The 15,729-nt window shown below is 52.5% G+C and overlaps 1 protein-coding gene across 1 annotated transcript in view; it reads left to right on the top strand.

Moving 5' to 3' along the window:
• The window catches only part of pds5b (PDS5 cohesin associated factor B), a 48,659-nt gene extending 33,573 nt beyond the window's left edge, over positions 1–15,086 (top strand). Inside the window, 15 exon segments of the mRNA XM_035383901.1 lie at positions 144–212; positions 412–548; positions 1,431–1,528; positions 1,531–1,553; positions 3,612–3,816; positions 5,185–5,299; positions 6,300–6,432; positions 6,700–6,819; positions 7,306–7,368; positions 7,608–7,753; positions 10,276–10,387; positions 10,908–11,332; positions 12,713–12,814; positions 14,222–14,366; positions 14,949–15,086. Coding sequence (XP_035239792.1) covers positions 144–212; positions 412–548; positions 1,431–1,528; positions 1,531–1,553; positions 3,612–3,816; positions 5,185–5,299; positions 6,300–6,432; positions 6,700–6,819; positions 7,306–7,368; positions 7,608–7,753; positions 10,276–10,387; positions 10,908–11,332; positions 12,713–12,814; positions 14,222–14,366; positions 14,949–14,984 — 1,929 coding nt within the window. The 3' untranslated portion in view covers positions 14,985–15,086.
• The last annotated feature ends 643 nt before the right edge of the window (positions 15,087–15,729 follow it).

The raw sequence follows: 15,729 nt of genomic DNA, 5'->3' as shown, positions 1-15,729 counted from the left end.
TCTAGGGCACTGTATAAAGAGGTCAGTCGAACTGAATGGAATAAAGAAGTGGGATTGGGGACCATTGATTTGAGAGAGAGCTTGACGGTGTTGGCTAAATTTTAGCTTGGATGTGTCGGGGATTTCATATTGCCTTTCTGTAGGTTCCTGGTAAGAAGACGACCAAGCTGTGGGTTCCAGATGACGAGGTGTCCCCGGAAACTCTGGCGAAGGTTTGTTCCAGGCCACCTGCTTTGTCTCATCCGGATTTATGTCTGGAGTGCGGACATTTTGTGTCTAAATGTGTCTAAATGTCTGATGCATGTATGGAAAGCCACTGTAATGTGATGGGAGAGGCTGCAGTGAGACGTGTTCTCTGAGCGTCTCCTCCGCCAGCGCCCCTGTCTCACCCCGCCTCTGCCCGCCCGCCAGATCCAGGGCATCAAGCTGATGGTTCGATGGCTGCTGGGGGTGAAGAACAACCTGAGCAAGTCTGGCAACTCCACGCTCAGGATGCTGACGGCCATCCTCAACAGCGACGGGGACCTGACGGAGCAGGGGAAGATGGGGTAACGTCCTGTTTGATAACAGCAGTGAGACCCCGCCCGGCCGCATAGTGTCCATGGCCTTTTCTGGGGACGTCAGTTTTCTGTGTATTTGGGCCTGTGTCTCTCTCGTTATTAAGCCCCCCCCCCCCCCCCCCCCCCCCCCCCCCATGCCCCCCGGCTGAGCTGAGAGATTCGGCAGCCTGCTGGGACGTGAGGTTCGCGGGTGTAACGCTTCACACAGGAACAGGAAACGGGTCACACACAGCGCGCTCTCATTGTGTGCTCGCTGCAGAGTTAAAAACTGGCAGTGATTCGAGAGATTAATGGTAAGATTGAAGGAAGTGATCCTGCTATAGAAAAGACTAGAACGCTATCGCTAACTTCCGCGCGCACACACACACACACACACTCACATGCGCGCACACGCACATACACACACGCACACAATGCACACATGCAGAGCGTCTGTCAACATGAACAGTATGGCTGTCAGAGTCCTCCTCCTATGGCGATGGAAATCCAGCCCAAACAGCCCTTATAGACGTACTGTCCAGCGTGTGAGAGGGGTAGCACTGGAATAGTCTGTCCCTGCCTCTTTCTCTCCCACTCTTTCCACCTCCCCTGCTCTTAATGAAATACGTTTGATTTATTTACTTATATATCTTCAGTCTGTCTCTCCCTCTCTTATCTCTGTGCTAATTTCAAAGTCTTTATTGTCGTGTCATGTAGTGGTGCCAGAAGAAGAGCAGTTTAAGGGGTAATAAAGAGTTTAATTATGAATTATGTTAAACACCGCCATCGCTGAGCGTAACCCCCCCCCCCCCCCCCCCCCCCCCCCCCCCCCCCCCCCCCCCCCCCCCCCCCCCCCCCCCCCCCCCCCCCCCCCCCCCCCCCACCCCCCAGGAAGCCGGATATGTCGCGGCTCAGGCTGGCCGCGGGGTGTTGCGGTGTTGAAGCTGGCCAGGAGCCCTGCTATCACGAAATCATCACCCTGGAGCAGTACAGCTCTGCGCCCTGGTCATTAACGTAAGAGAGCGCCTCTCCACCCTCTCTCTGTCTCTGTCTGTCTCCCTCTCTCTCTGTCTCTGTCTCTGTCTCTCTCTCTCTCTCTCTCTTTCTCTGTCTCTCTCTCTCTCTCTCTTTCTCTCTCTGTCTCTGTCTTAATCTCTCTCTCTCTGTCTGTCTCTCTCTTTCTCCACTCTCTCTCTCTTTCTCTTTCTCACTCTCTCTGTCATGTTTTACCTCCTTTCCTCTCTGCGCTCTCTCTCTCTCTCACTCACCCCCTCTCTCATATTTTATCTCCTTTCCTCTCTAATCTATCTATCTCTCATATACCTCCTTTCCTCTCTACATACTTTCTCTCTCATTTCACCTCCTTTCCTTTGTACTCACACTCTTTCTCTCTCTCATATTTTACCTCCTTTCCACTGGGCTTCAGCCAGTCCTGGAAAATTGCCACCGCTGGATGTCTTTCAGAATTAAGAGCTTTGCTGTTGTACCACTGCATTGATTATGGCAGGGGCTGTTCAGTCTTATCCAAAAAGGGCCGGTGTGGGTGCAGGTTTTTGTTTTAGCCCAGCACTGCGACACTAATTAACTAATCACTGTTTTCAACCAAGACCTTGATTAGTAGAAACAGTGTTGGTGCTGGGCTATAATAAAAGCCAGCGATTTTGGCATAAACAGATTAATGTGTAAATTTCAAATCCATGAAATTTTCTAATGAAAAAAATTACAAGCGCATAGTTTAAGTACGCATTTACGCAGTTGTAAATACAGTTTTTTAACTGACACTTTACTCACATAAAAGTAGATGAGCATCACCCGAAGAGAGTAAACCCAACCTTACCTGAGAGCATTTGTGATGTATTATAAAAATGGTAGCATTATAAAAAAACCTAGCATGCTAGCAACTTTGTTCAAAAAAAGGGGACTAATGACTGCTTTTCTGAATCAAAGGAAGCATACGCTCATTCTCCATGTTCAGTATAGAATTTATAGAATTACTGCCCGAAGTCTTGTGGCCTTTAAGCCAGTCAGTGGTGCCTGGACATGGACATCAGTTGGCTGGAGATGTGCTCCCATCTAATCAGTATTTATTGAAATAAATCGTCGGTACATTTAAAGAGCGGTGCTTTAGTGTTTACATAATGGAACTCTATTGCAAACCTAATTTCCTGACCATCTGGATCTTATCACCTTGTGTGCTTTTATGAGTGCAGGCAGGGTTTGGATGGTTAGCGCTGAAGCTAGCCGTACCGCTGAGGCTGGTGTACGAGTGCATTATGAGGTTTGGCTAGTTAGCACTGATGCTAGCCGTACCGCTGAGGCTGGTGTATGAGTGCATTATGCGGTTTGGCTAGTTAGCACTGATGCTAGCCGTACCGCTCAGGCTGGTGTATGAGTGCTTTTATGAGTACAGCCCGGGTTTGACCAATTAGCGCTGGCGTTAGCCGTACCGCTGAGGCTACGGCAGTGTTAAGGCTACGGCAGTGTTCAGGCTACGGCAGTGTTAAGGCTGTGGCAGTGTTCAGGCTACAGCAGTATTAATGCTACAGCAGTGTTAAGGCTACGGCAGAGTTAAGGCTACGGCAGTGTTAATGCTATGGCAGTGTTAAGGCTGTGGCAGTGTTAAGGCTACTGCAGTGTTAATGCTACGGCAGTGTTAATGCTACGGCAGTGTTAAGGCTACGGCAGTGTTAAGGCTATGGCAGTGTTAAGGCTACGGCAGTGTTAAGGCTACGGCAGTGTTAAGGCTACGGCAGTGTTAATGCTACGGCAGTGTTAATGCTACGGCAGTGTTAAGGCTACGGCAGTGTTAATGCTACTGCAGTGTTAATGCTACGGCAGTGTTAATGCTACGGCAGTGTTAAGGCTACGGCAGTGTTAAGGCTGTGGCAGTGTTAATGCTATGGCAATGTTAATGCTACGGCAGTGTTAAGACTACGGCAGTGTTAATGCTACAGCAGTATTAAGGCTATGACAGTGTTAATGCTATGGCAGTGTTAAGGCTACGGCAGTGTTCATGCTACAGCAGTGTTAAGGCTACAGCAGTGTTGATGCGGAGGCTCTCCTCGCACGCAGGACGAGTGCTACCAGGTGCGGCAGGCCTTCGCCCAGAAGCTGCACAAGGGCCTGTGCCGGCTGCGGCTGCCGCTGGAGTACCTGGCCATCTTCGCCCTGTGCGCCAAGGACCCCATGAAGGAGCGGCGGGCCCACGCGCGCCAGTGCCTGGTCAAGAACATCCACATCCGCCGGGAGTACCTGAAGCAGCACGCTGCTGTCAGCGGTGAGCCTGCCCCGCCCCGTCTGCTCTGCCCCTCATCCTCACACGCGTCCCGTCTGCTCTGCTCCTCATCCTCACACGCCTCCTGTCTGCTCTGCTCCTCATCCTCACACGCCTCCTGTCTGCTCTGCTCCTCATCCTCACATGCCTCCTGCTTTCTGCTCTTCATCCTCACACGGCCCCTGCTTTCTGCTCCTCATCCTCACATGCGCCCCGTCTGCTCTGCTCCTCATCCTCACACGCCTCCTGCTTTCTGCTCCTCATCCTCACACGGCCCCTGCTTTCTGCTCCTCATTCTCACATGCCTCCTGTCTGCTCTACTCCTCATCCCCATACTCCTCCTGTCTGCTCTGCTCCTCATCCTCACATGCCTCCCGTCTGCTCTGCTCCTCATCCTCACACGCCTCCTGTCTGCTCTGCTCCTCATCCTCACACGCCTCCTGTCTGCTCTGCTCCTCATCCTCACACGCCTCCTGTCTGCTCTGCTCCTCATCCTCACACGCCTCCTGCTTCCTCCTCCTCCTCTCTCCTTCAGTCCTCATCCTGCCACACCCTCTGTCTCTTCATGATAAAGATCAGGAGAAGTGACACACGTGAATGTCCTTCAGTGTTATGAAGAGCATCATGTTGGCTTCAGTAGAGCAGATGAACGTGTGAATAAACGCCCATTGCCTGTTGCATCATTGGATACCTGTATCTTTCCCTCTTCATCCTCATTCACCCTCTCATCCTCCTGCCTCCTCATTCACCTCCTCCTCCTATGTCCTCATTCACCTCATCCTCCTGCCTCCTCATTCACCTCCTCCTCATCCTCCTGCCTCCTCATTCACCTCCTCCTATGTCCTCATTCACCTCATCCTCCTGCCTCCTCATTCACCTCCTCCTCATCCTCCTGCCTCCTCATTCACCTCCTCCTATGTCCTCATTCGCCTCCTCCTCATCCTCCTGCCTCCTCATTCACCTTCTCCTCCTATGTCCTCATTCACCTCCTCCTCATCCACCTCCTCCTCATCCTCCTGCCTCCTCATTCACCTCCTCCTATGTCCTCATTCGCCTCCTCCTCATCCTCCTGCCTCCTCATTCACCTCCTCCTCCTATGTCCTCATTCACCTCCTCCTCATCCACCTCCTCCTCATCCTCCTGCCTCCTCATTCACCTCTTCCTATATCCTTCTGCCTCTGAAATGTCCTTCACCTCCTGGTCAATGCATGCCATTATCAGTGAATATCTGTCCTCGGCAGTCAAGCCTTCACAGTAACCCCAGTCACGCCGTCGAGCTCTGCGTCTTCCCCTCCCACAAGAGCAGCTTGCTTTTGTTCATGTGTTTCTTTTTATTAAAAAAAAAATGTTATTATTTTTTTATTCTTGCAGAAAAGCTCTTCTCTCTGCTTCCGGAATACGTGGTGCCGTACACCATCCACCTGCTGGTGCACGACCCAGACTACGTCAAAGTTCAGGACATCGAGCAGCTGAAGGACATCAAGGAGTGAGTGAGCCTGTTAGCGCTGCTGAGCGTTAGCGATGTGTAGTAATGTTAGTGAGTGAGCCTGTTAGCCCTGCTCAGTGTTGGGGATGTGTAGTAATGTTAGTGAGTGAGCCTGTTAGCCCTGCTCAGTGTTGGGGATGTGTAGTAATGTTAGGGTATTCTCAGTGTGTGAGTGATCCTGTTAATGCTGCTCAGCGTTAGGGATGTGTGGTTGTCTCAGTGCCGGCTGGGATGAACTCATCTGTGTTGGACTGATGCTAAAATTGTGGCTTGAGGTGATGATGTAACCTGGTGGTGTTCTTGAAATGCTTTTGGGATATTTTTGCTGTAAGAATCTTGTTCAGCTAGTATCAAACATTGAGAAGAGAAAGAGAACAGAAACATGTTTTCCCAAGACTACACACTGTTTTCTAAATCTGCAGTGCCTGGTTACGCATTCTAAAAGTAAGCAAGGTCAGAAACGTCTTCAGTATATGTGGACAGTATATGTAGTTTGCCTTTGTGCTATAATATAAAAATATGGCCGATATTGACATCGCCATTGGCCAGTATGGCCCGGCAAGAACCTTCTATAATCACTTCAGTGTTGCACAGATTCAGCGTAACCAATCATTTTCAATCATTTCTAGAAACCAGTTGATAGGTTCAGTCGCCATAGTGACGGCCATGACTTTTCAAACCGGTTATTTTAAGAAGAGCGACTGAGGTTTTTAATGGTGGGTTGTAAATCGGGTCTTAGCTGTGTATTGCCGGGCGGTGCATTGGTCAGCTTTTTAAACGTAAAGGCTTTTGATGGCATTTCTCGCTACGCTAACGCCGCCGATGCTAGTGTGCAGGTAAGAGCTGTGTGTGAACAGAAGGGAGGCGTATCTCAGCGTACAGCTCGTTCAGCAGCGCAGTCTGCTGTGACTGTGCTCTCTGCAGCGGTCACTGCGCTCTCTGCAGCTGTGACTGTGCTCTCTGCAGCTGTGATACTTACCCTCCGCCTCTCCCCCCCCAGGTCCTTATGGTTCGTTTTAGAGATCCTGATGGCGAAGAATGAGAACAACAGCCACGCGTTCATTCGGAAAATGGTGGAGAACATAAAGCAGACGAAGGACGGCCAATTGCCCAACGACCCCAAGATAAACGAGGTACGCGCCTGCGGCGGCGGCGGCGCCTTCGCCCGTGAAGGCGCCTGTGAGCGCGCCTGTGAATGACCTTGGGCTTGCCCTTCAGAGAGCAGACGCAGCCGCGGCGTCTCCCTCCCTCCCGCCTCCTGTGTCCTTCCCATCGATCGGCGGCTGACAGAGGGGGGCTCTGCTTTATGTAACTGTGGCGTAATGCAGTATCGACCCGGTCGTTTTTGACCCGCCGCTGTTGTATTTTGAACGCGTGCCCTCGTGATTCCACCCTCACAGAAGCTGTACACGGTGTGCGACGTGGCCATGAACATCATCATATCCAAGAGCACCACGTACAGCCTGGAGTCCCCCAAGGACCCCGTCCTGCCCGCCCGCTACTTCACCCAGCCCGACAAGGTGCGTGCACCCGCAAGGCCTGATGGGATAGCCCACGCTGTCCGTCACCAGGAAAATCAAACGTGTCACAAAATCGAAGTGACAGTGTTAGTGGAAGCATTTTTCTGGCCTTCTCCTGATCCACTTGGATTGCGTATGGCAGAGTTGCTAATAAATTTCGCATTGCTGTGGAATTTCAGCGATGAATTTAACTTCAATAAGAGTCTGAGGCAGTCGGTGTAATATGTGTGAGTACCTGGGGGAAAGGTGTACAGGTGATATGACAGGTGCTAGACACACACATATCGGTGGAGGTAATGAGGGATGAACTGTGCAGATCAGAGTGAATTTGTATGCAGGGTTCATGGTACCTTTCTGCCAGCATGGTGTTTTTTTCCTTTGTGTGGGAGTCCACAGTGAGTGGAGCCTTCGTTTAAAATTACAGCTCAGCCCGATAGGTCAACGAATGTTCTTTTAAAAAAAAAAAAAAATTATTCTACCTTGCAGAATTTCAGCAATACGAAAAATTATCTCCCTCCAGAAATGAAATCCTTCTTCACTCCGGGAAAGGTAGGAGGATTTTTGCTATTCCACGGTCTTTTGAGTGCGCTGGAGATTGTAGACCCAGCGTTTCTGTGAATGTTGTGCGAATTCCACACTGCTGCCCCAGCAGATTGGATTAATTTTAGTGGCGATTTGGTTTCGTTTGGAGTGTGCTGCTCTGTTGCTTATTAACGAGCCGTCTTTGGCGTGGGGGTCGGTGCCATACTCTCTGCCCCCCCCCCCTCCCCCCTTCCCCCCCCCCTCAGCCCAAAGCTGCCAACGTCCTGGGGGCCGTGAACAAGCCCCTCTCCACCGCGGGCAAGCAGCTGCAGACCAAGTCGTCCCGAATGGAGACCATCAGCAACGCCAGCAGCAACTCCAACCCCAGCTCGCCCGGACGCAGCAAGGCCAGGTCAGTACCCGTCCCACAACGCACTGCACCGGCCTGCTGCTCATTATGACAATGCATGAACGTATTAGAATAGTAGACTTATTATTACTCTTATGACAGTGTGGTAATGAATGTGGCTGTGGCATTTCTGCTCATAGTCCTGTTTGTTTTCAGTTAAGCATGTTATTACTATTATTATTCTGTAATTATATTTACTGTATGTGGAAATGTATGTATAGTTTTAATGAATGACTTTGCTTAAAGCAATAAAAGCTGATCGCACACTTGCTGAAGTGTCTGAGCAGTGAGGGGCTGGATGGGGGAGGTGGTGGTGTCTGCTGGCTGGAAGCTGTCAGCTGTGGGTGTATGAGGTTCATCACTGTCATATTTCCGGAAAGTTCTGGAGCTTGTGACATCGTCTCCCAAGTATGGCACCGTAGAGAGCGGTCTTAGACATGCGTCTCCTCCTGTCTCCGTGGTAAGGGAGCAGTGACGGCTGGCCTAATCAGATACAGGCATGTCACTCAGCGCTATGTGAGAAAGTTCCTGTGAGTTTAGGGTCCAGCTTGCGATCCTCAAATAGTGCGCTTCTTCTGCAAAGTGGAAGTGGAACACTAATTGCTTTCTATAGCCGTTTTCTGACAAGTTTCTCCGTTAGTCATCCTTAGCTGAACAGTCACTCTGGTGATTTGTATGCGTTTGGCTTCATTAGTGTTTTTAATTGGAGTCGTTGCCCGGCAGATGATGAACGCTCGCGGATAAACGAAAAATGATATTTGTACCGGCGGTGACTCATTAAGCGTGTGATTGACGCATTTGAGTGAAAAATGTCACTTTATTTCAGTCTCAGAAACCGAGTTTCAGAGAAAGCTGATTTTTCTGTGGCGTACTATTTATGGAAAAAAGGTGATTATTTGGGGTAATCTTCTGACTGCTGGTTGGAAAACCGTTGGAAGATGAGTGTGTTATCGCCACAGTGGGTGTACACTGGGGGGGTTATCGCTTTGCACCGTGGGTCAGAGAATCCGTTTCTCTTTCTGTTTTTAATCCAGCTTATCTTAATAAGTCAAGTAGGCTAATAAACATTGACTGTATTTGAGGTATTAAATTGAATTTGGGAAAAAGACAAAGTACAGCAGAAGTGGTGGTGTTTGTGTTGAGGGAATTAAGCAGGAAGTCAGTGGGAGGTAATGGCTCTGTTTTTCGGCTTTTTGCGGTACCTGTCACAGTGAGGCGTCGGGCGCACCTCTGAGCGCGCTCAGTTGAGACGCGTTCCGCGTGGGCTCGTTAAACAGCTCCCCTGCTCAGGACGGAGTGGGCCGGCGGCTTTGTGAGAGGCCCTGTGTGGATGCTGGTGACGCAGGGCCCCGCCCACTGGTGCACAGGGACCCGCCCACTGGTGCACAGGACAGCACTGAAGGTCCTGCGGCGCTCTCTGCTCATCACTGCCTCCTGTAGGACAGAGCTGGGACTGCCGTCGTTCAATGCTTATCACTGGCTCCCTGCAGTATGGATAGGCTTCCTGTGTCGCCTCGTGGCCGGTGGTACAAACGCTACTGTAATTCGAAACTAACATTGGGCTGCCCCACACACACACACACACATACACACACACACACTCACACACCGTTTAAACCTAGCACTGGGTTATCCCTGTGTTCCCGGCCATGAAAAAAATCTGTCCCTGGAGACTCTCAGAAGTGAAGGGTGCTGAGCACAGGCCCAGGTCTGGCCCGGTAATCCCAGATCAGTACCTCTGCGCTGCTGCCAGTCCCCTGTGGCCGGGGGGGGGGGGCGGCGGCTTAGAGCTGCCTGTGGGAGCTCCTACCCCCTGTGGGACATGCAGCTAGTGCCGGCTCCTCTTCAGCTCCGTGTGCCCTGCTGGGTGAGAAACGCTCGCTGCCATTCAGCAGACGCTCTCATCCACAGGGACCTGCAGTAGAGATCAGAGATGTGATGTCACTCCCTACAGATGGGAAATGTAGTTCCCTGGGGACGGCAGTGTGCAACAAGTCAGCCCTGTCAGCTAGGCTTTGTGAACGTCTAATCCAGGTACTACAAACAAGAACAGAACTACCCCCCTGAGCGTTAAACTACATTAAACAAACAAGCAGCAGCAAAGAACCTTTAAAAGAGTTCTGAAAGCGAAATAAGAGGTTGCGCTTAATCAGTTAGGGGTGGGCGAAAGTGCCGGAGGGGGTGCGAGCGGAGCGGAGGAGGCGGGGCTCCAGCCTGCGGTGCGGATTGGACGGGCGGGCGCATCACAGTGGGGAGCGGCGCAGCTGCAGCTCTGCCGGGAGCGTGGGTGTGAGCATCACCGCAGGGACTCCGGAGTCTGGGGAGAGGAGGGGAGGAGAGAAGGAGAGAGCAGAGGACAGGGGAGGTGGAGAGAGAAAGAGAGAGGGTGGAGAGAGAGAGAGAGGGGAGGAGAGCGTAGAGGAGGGGAGAGTGGAGAGAAGGAGAGGAGAGGTCAGGGGAGGAGAGCAGAAAGGAGGAGAGAGAAAAGGAGAGGACAGTTGAAATGTGAAATGTACGGTTTTCAGGATGGACAGCACTGAGAGGGACCACAGCGAAAACGAAGACATCACCATCATGAAGAGCTCCCCCATGCCCGGGAAGAAGGGAGACAAGAGGGACGACTCTGACCTGCTGAGGGTACGAGGAGAGAGACGCGCACGCGCACACACACACACACACACACACACACACACACGCACACACACACGCGCGCACACACTCGTACATGCCTGTAAAATGTAAATAATATAGCAAATAACATTACAGATATTGCTTAATAAGTCATCAAATAATAATGATAATGAATAATTAACTGGCGTGCATCTCTGTTTTCTAGGGAGAGTCTTTATTGCATCACTGTGTTTTCTGTAGAGTCATTAATCTGGAGTCATTATTGCATCACTGTGAGAGTCTAGACCACAGGTGTTAAACTCCGGTCCAGGAGGGGCTGCAGTGTCTGCTGGTTTTTGGGGGGTTCTCGACAGTCGTGTTTCATTTAAGTCACTGATTGGCTAAGGAATCCGCACGCCTTAATTGACAGCCGATTGAAAGGAAACCAGAAAAGCCCGCAGACACCCCTGGTATAGAGTCATTATCGTCATGAAGACCATCGTCAGAGGGACTCACTGTACCCCCCCTCTCCCCCCCACCCCCCCAGCAGGACAGCGAGAAGCCCCGCGGGAGGAAACGAGCCCCCCCGCCCAGCCAGGACGACGACTCGGGCGCGGACCCCAAGCCCAAGCGGGGGCGGAAGAAGGCGGCCAACGCCAGCGCGGGGGGCGAACCCGAGGAGCCGTGGGCCGAGGAGAGCCGCGTGGCGGACATCGCCCTGGAGACGGAGGACGAGCAGAACAGCCCGCCCAAGAAGGCCCGCCGGGGACGCCCCCCGAAAGCGGCCACGCCCAAGGAGGACACGCCCAGCAAGGGCCGGCGGGGCCGCAAGAAGGCCGCCCCGCCGCCGCCCCCCGAGGAGGAGCCCGAGGAGGAGGAGGAGGACGGGGAGGAAGACCGCAACAGCGAGAACACGGAGGTGAAGCCCAAAGTGGGGAGACCGGCCAAGACCCCCCGGCGGTCACAGCAGAGGTACGGCATCGCCCCGGGACAGATTTAAGCTTTGCTTTCTATCCGGGCTCCTCCTTACATCCCATAGACCTACAGCAGGACTGCCCAGCCCTGTCATGGAGATCTACCATCCTGTAGCTTTTCACTTCCACTCTAATTTGGCACACCTGATTCTGCTAATTAGCAGCTCAATAAGATCTCTAGCTGCTGAATGAGGTGTGCTTTGCTAGGGTTGGAGTGAAAAACTACAGGATGGTAGATCTCCAGGAACAGGGTTGGGCGGCCCTGATCTAGGGGTTTAGACTGCAGTGATGTGAGCTTCACTTGAGTATGCAGTATGCAGAGCTTCCAGAAACAACACACAGAGAGCCTCATGGGAAGTGAAGTCTACAGAAAGAGACATTGAAGGTTTTTTTTTTGATGAGCTGAGGACTCCATTTCCCATCAGCCCCTTTGAAAGATGCTCTGCGGCGCTTATGCAGCCAGTTGAATCAGACCCTGCGAAGCGCCCGTTATCCCCCTGAGAGGTCATTTTGCACTTCTGTTCTGTACTCTGAGGGTCTGGCGTGTCTGCATCATCCTCCTATCAAGGGACTTTTCCTCGTTAAGCCGGGCGTTCGGCCCTCCTGTTAAACGGCTCGCCATTATGCCGGGCAATGATTGGCTCGTTTATCGCCGCCCGCTGAAGTGCCGTTTCACGCGGCCCTGATTGGCCGCTGTGCGCCAGGAGCAGGGAGCCGGCTCATCTGTGTCCCCCGCCCCCCCCCCCCCCCCCCCCGCTGAAGCGCGGCTCCTGTGTGCCCCCCCCGCCCCCCCGCCCCCGCCCCCCCCCCCCCGCTGAAGCGCGGCTCAGCAGTGCCCCCCCCGCCCCGCTGAAGTGCGGCTCATTACTGGCACAGTGTGTTCGGCGAGCCCTCTCTCGCGTCCCTGCTGATGAAACGCTCGCCGCGGCCCAGCATCCTCTCTGCTCGGCCCGCCGACGCTGCCGCTCGTTATCTGAGAGAGAGAGAAAGGGAGGGGGGAGGGGGGGAGGGGGGGAGAGAGAGACAGAGAAAGATAGAGGGAGAGGGAGGGGGAGGGAGAGAGAGCGAGAGAGAGAGAGAGAGAGAGACACAGCGTCTCCCGCCATTCTTACCGCTGTCTGGAATAACGCCTCAGCATCGCAGTCCCCTGTGAGGTCATTAGGCGGCACTGGGGTTCAGCGCGGGCCTGGTGTTAGGGATACTTACCCATTTATCTTGTGTTCACTCCCACTATGAGCACCTCGCGTTGAGTGCCTTTACCCGCTGTGAGTGGGATTCCGTTTATAACCCCCCCCCGGCCCGCGCTTTGTGGACGGAGAGGGAAACGCCGGTGCAGGTCGTTCTGACGCAGGCTAACGCGTCCTGGGTGCTCCTACAGGGTAGAGGCTCCGGAGGCCACAGACGAATCCGTCGAGTCCACGCCTCAGAAGAGGAGAGGGAGACCGCCCAAATCTGCCCAACAGCCAGCCAAGAAAAGCACGTAAGTGTGCGTGTGTGTGTGTGTGTCTGTGTGTGCGCGTGTGTCTGTGTGCGCGCGTGTGTGCGCGCGTGTCTGTGTGTGTGCGCGTGCGTGTGTGTGCGTGTATGTGCGCGCGTGTCTGTGTGTGTGTGCACGTGTGTGTGTGTGTGCGCGTGTGTGTGTGCGTGTGTGCGCATGTGTGTGTGCGCGTCTGTGTGCGCGTGCGTGTCTGTGTGTGCGCGTGTGCGTGTGTGTTGGAGAAATTCTGATTGGCTTACCAAAAATCCATTCTGCTATTTTGCAAATTTGCCATTTAAAAAAAAGCATCAGCATCCTTAATTCAGAGCCATCTGAATCATACTTCCCTGTATGCAACCACAGACACAGATCAAATTGCTGTAACATGCGGTTCATGCAAATGTACATTTTTTATTTATAGCCTTTGCCAGTGCAAAGGCTGCTGCGCTGCTATTGGAACATTTTTAACTGAACGTTCTAATGCTGATGTCACAGTCACTACTGGTAACTGAAAGCAGTGGAGTTCTAGAACACTGACTTTCCAAAAAAATAACTACTCTTCAAAGGGCTAGAAACAAATGTGTCAACAAGCCCATTTTAACTTTATTGTGTTTCAGAAGAATGAGACCTCCTGAAGGATTTCCTGTAATGGGGCATTATGCCTGGGTGTGTTTTCTTACCCTGCTAACACGGAACATTCTCACAATGTTGCTTCCATGTAGTGACAATGTTATAGCATTGGAAAAACATAGCGGTAACATTGTGACAACACTTTGTGTTAGCTTTGTATCACGGTTACCTGTTTATGTTGGCAGCACGACAGAGCGGTTTACATGTTGGACGCGTGTCTGCGGTCTTTAGCATGAAGGAACGGTGTTTGCGCTCGGTGTGTTGACGTGTCAGCTGTTTGCACACACGTCAGGAATGAGCAGAGTTCATGTGTAGCAGGGGGCAGGGCAGCTGCAGGCTTCTAACAGGGGCCCTCACCAGCCTCGCCGCCAGACAGAGGGGCGCAATTAGCTCAGCGAGATGAAGCCCAAAGACCAAAGCCCAAAGCCCGAAGGTCCCCAGCTACGCGGAGCAATCGCGCTCTTGCTGACGCTCGCCTGCCTCTCTGTGCTCATGCATATGAATGAGAGGGGAGGGGAGAGAGGCCACCTGTGAGCCCGTGACTGCTCTCTTCATCCCAGCCGACCAAAACAACGCGCTCCCCTGCTGTCTCGCAACCGTGGCAACAAAAACAGCCCCCAAACTCTCGCCCCACCCCCCCAAAAAATAGTGGGGCTCACAGGCATGGAGAAGAGGGGCAGGCCCCTGGGACAGGACAGTGGGGGGGAGGGGGAGGCAGGGGAATGCAGGTGCTGTCGAACCCGGGACCCTTACCCCCCCCCTGCTCCGCCTCCGTTTCAGCCGAGGGGGGCGCTCCAGAGCGGCGGCCAGCAAAGAGAACGAGTCGGCCGACGAGGTGGAGACGTCCCAGCAGAGCGTGGAGGACGAGGAGGAGGAGGCCGAGGAAGAGCAGCAGGAGGAGGACGAGGAGTACACCACGCCAAAGGTGAGTCTGTGTGCCCCCCCCCCCTTCCCCCCCCCCCCCCCCCCCCCCACGGGTTCCAGACCCAGCTCAGATACATTACATTTTATTTGACAGATGCTTTTATCCAAAGCGATGTACTATAAATGCATACTGAAGGTCACTGGTACAACTACAGAACACAGGGCTGATAAGATGCAATTCCCATTAAGCAGCAGTTATTCATTGCCATGAACATCAAGTCAACTTCACACAGTAAGCATGGGCTGAGTCAGTAAAGTTACGGCAAGTCGTACTCAAATACTTCAGTGAAACACTTTATCCCTTTACAAACCAGCACAGTTCCCGTAGCTCACTCACCATTTTAAAAGAAACGTCTGTTTTCACTGATGTGTACCAGAATGCTCCTCTCTCCCGATTGTATGTTCTGGTTAGAAGTGCGTTTGACTGAAGAGTCTCAGCGTCCTGCGGGACGGTTTTGGAAGTGTCCCGGCATCTGCAGAGACGCGTACGTGACCTCGGTGCGATGGGACCCCCCCCGAAGACCAGGCGGGGGACTCCCCTGAGCCCCTCAGCCTGACCTCTTCGCTCTGCTCTGCCCTACAGGTGCGGCGAAAGGCGGGCAGGGGGAACAGAAGATGAGCGTGGAGGATTTTAGGGTGCCGGAGAGAGCCGGAGGAGGAGGAGGAGGAGGAGGAGGAGGAGGGGGCGTTATCACGATCCGTCCTCCAGTGCTCTGGGCCAATGGGGCAGGGGGGGGGTGGGGTGGGGGGGTGAGGGATCGGACTCCTCTGGGGGCATCTGCTGATGCTGTATTTCGCTGTCCCTACTGTCAGAAGCTTTCATCACACACACACACACATATAGACATGCACACACACGCAGACACACACACATACACCTGCACAGACACACAGACACACTCACACTCACACGTGCGCACACACACACTGATTATCATAACTTGTTGGATTGTTTTACATCGTTATGTGCGCTGACTATGTAGAGATATAAAAAAAAAATGTAAATAGTCTGTTATGTCCTTTCTTTTCTCCTGGCTGGGGGGTGATTGTACAGCTTTTATCTATCAGCTTTAAAACGACACCTGTGAAGCTCAACAATGGACCTTAAGCAATATCTGTCGAGTGTTTTCTCCTTTCTCTCTGTCACTCTCTCTCTCTCTCTCTCTCTCCATTTCTCCTAAGAAACGAGATGAACAGTTTTACCATTTTCTCTTTTTTTTTTTTTTTTACGTGTGATTGTGCGTCATTTCGCTTATTTCCATCCGTTCGTTTGTTCCTGTGTACGTCCCAGTGCTGAGGTGCTTTGCTGAGGGAAACTAAAAACAAAAGAAAGAAGAAAAAATTCGAACCCTGAAATGAGGAAG

This window comes from Anguilla anguilla, chromosome 12, assembly GCF_013347855.1.
Source record: "Anguilla anguilla isolate fAngAng1 chromosome 12, fAngAng1.pri, whole genome shotgun sequence".
Taxonomy (NCBI): domain Eukaryota; kingdom Metazoa; phylum Chordata; class Actinopteri; order Anguilliformes; family Anguillidae; genus Anguilla; species Anguilla anguilla.
This window is presented reverse-complemented; position numbering and strand designations above follow the sequence as displayed.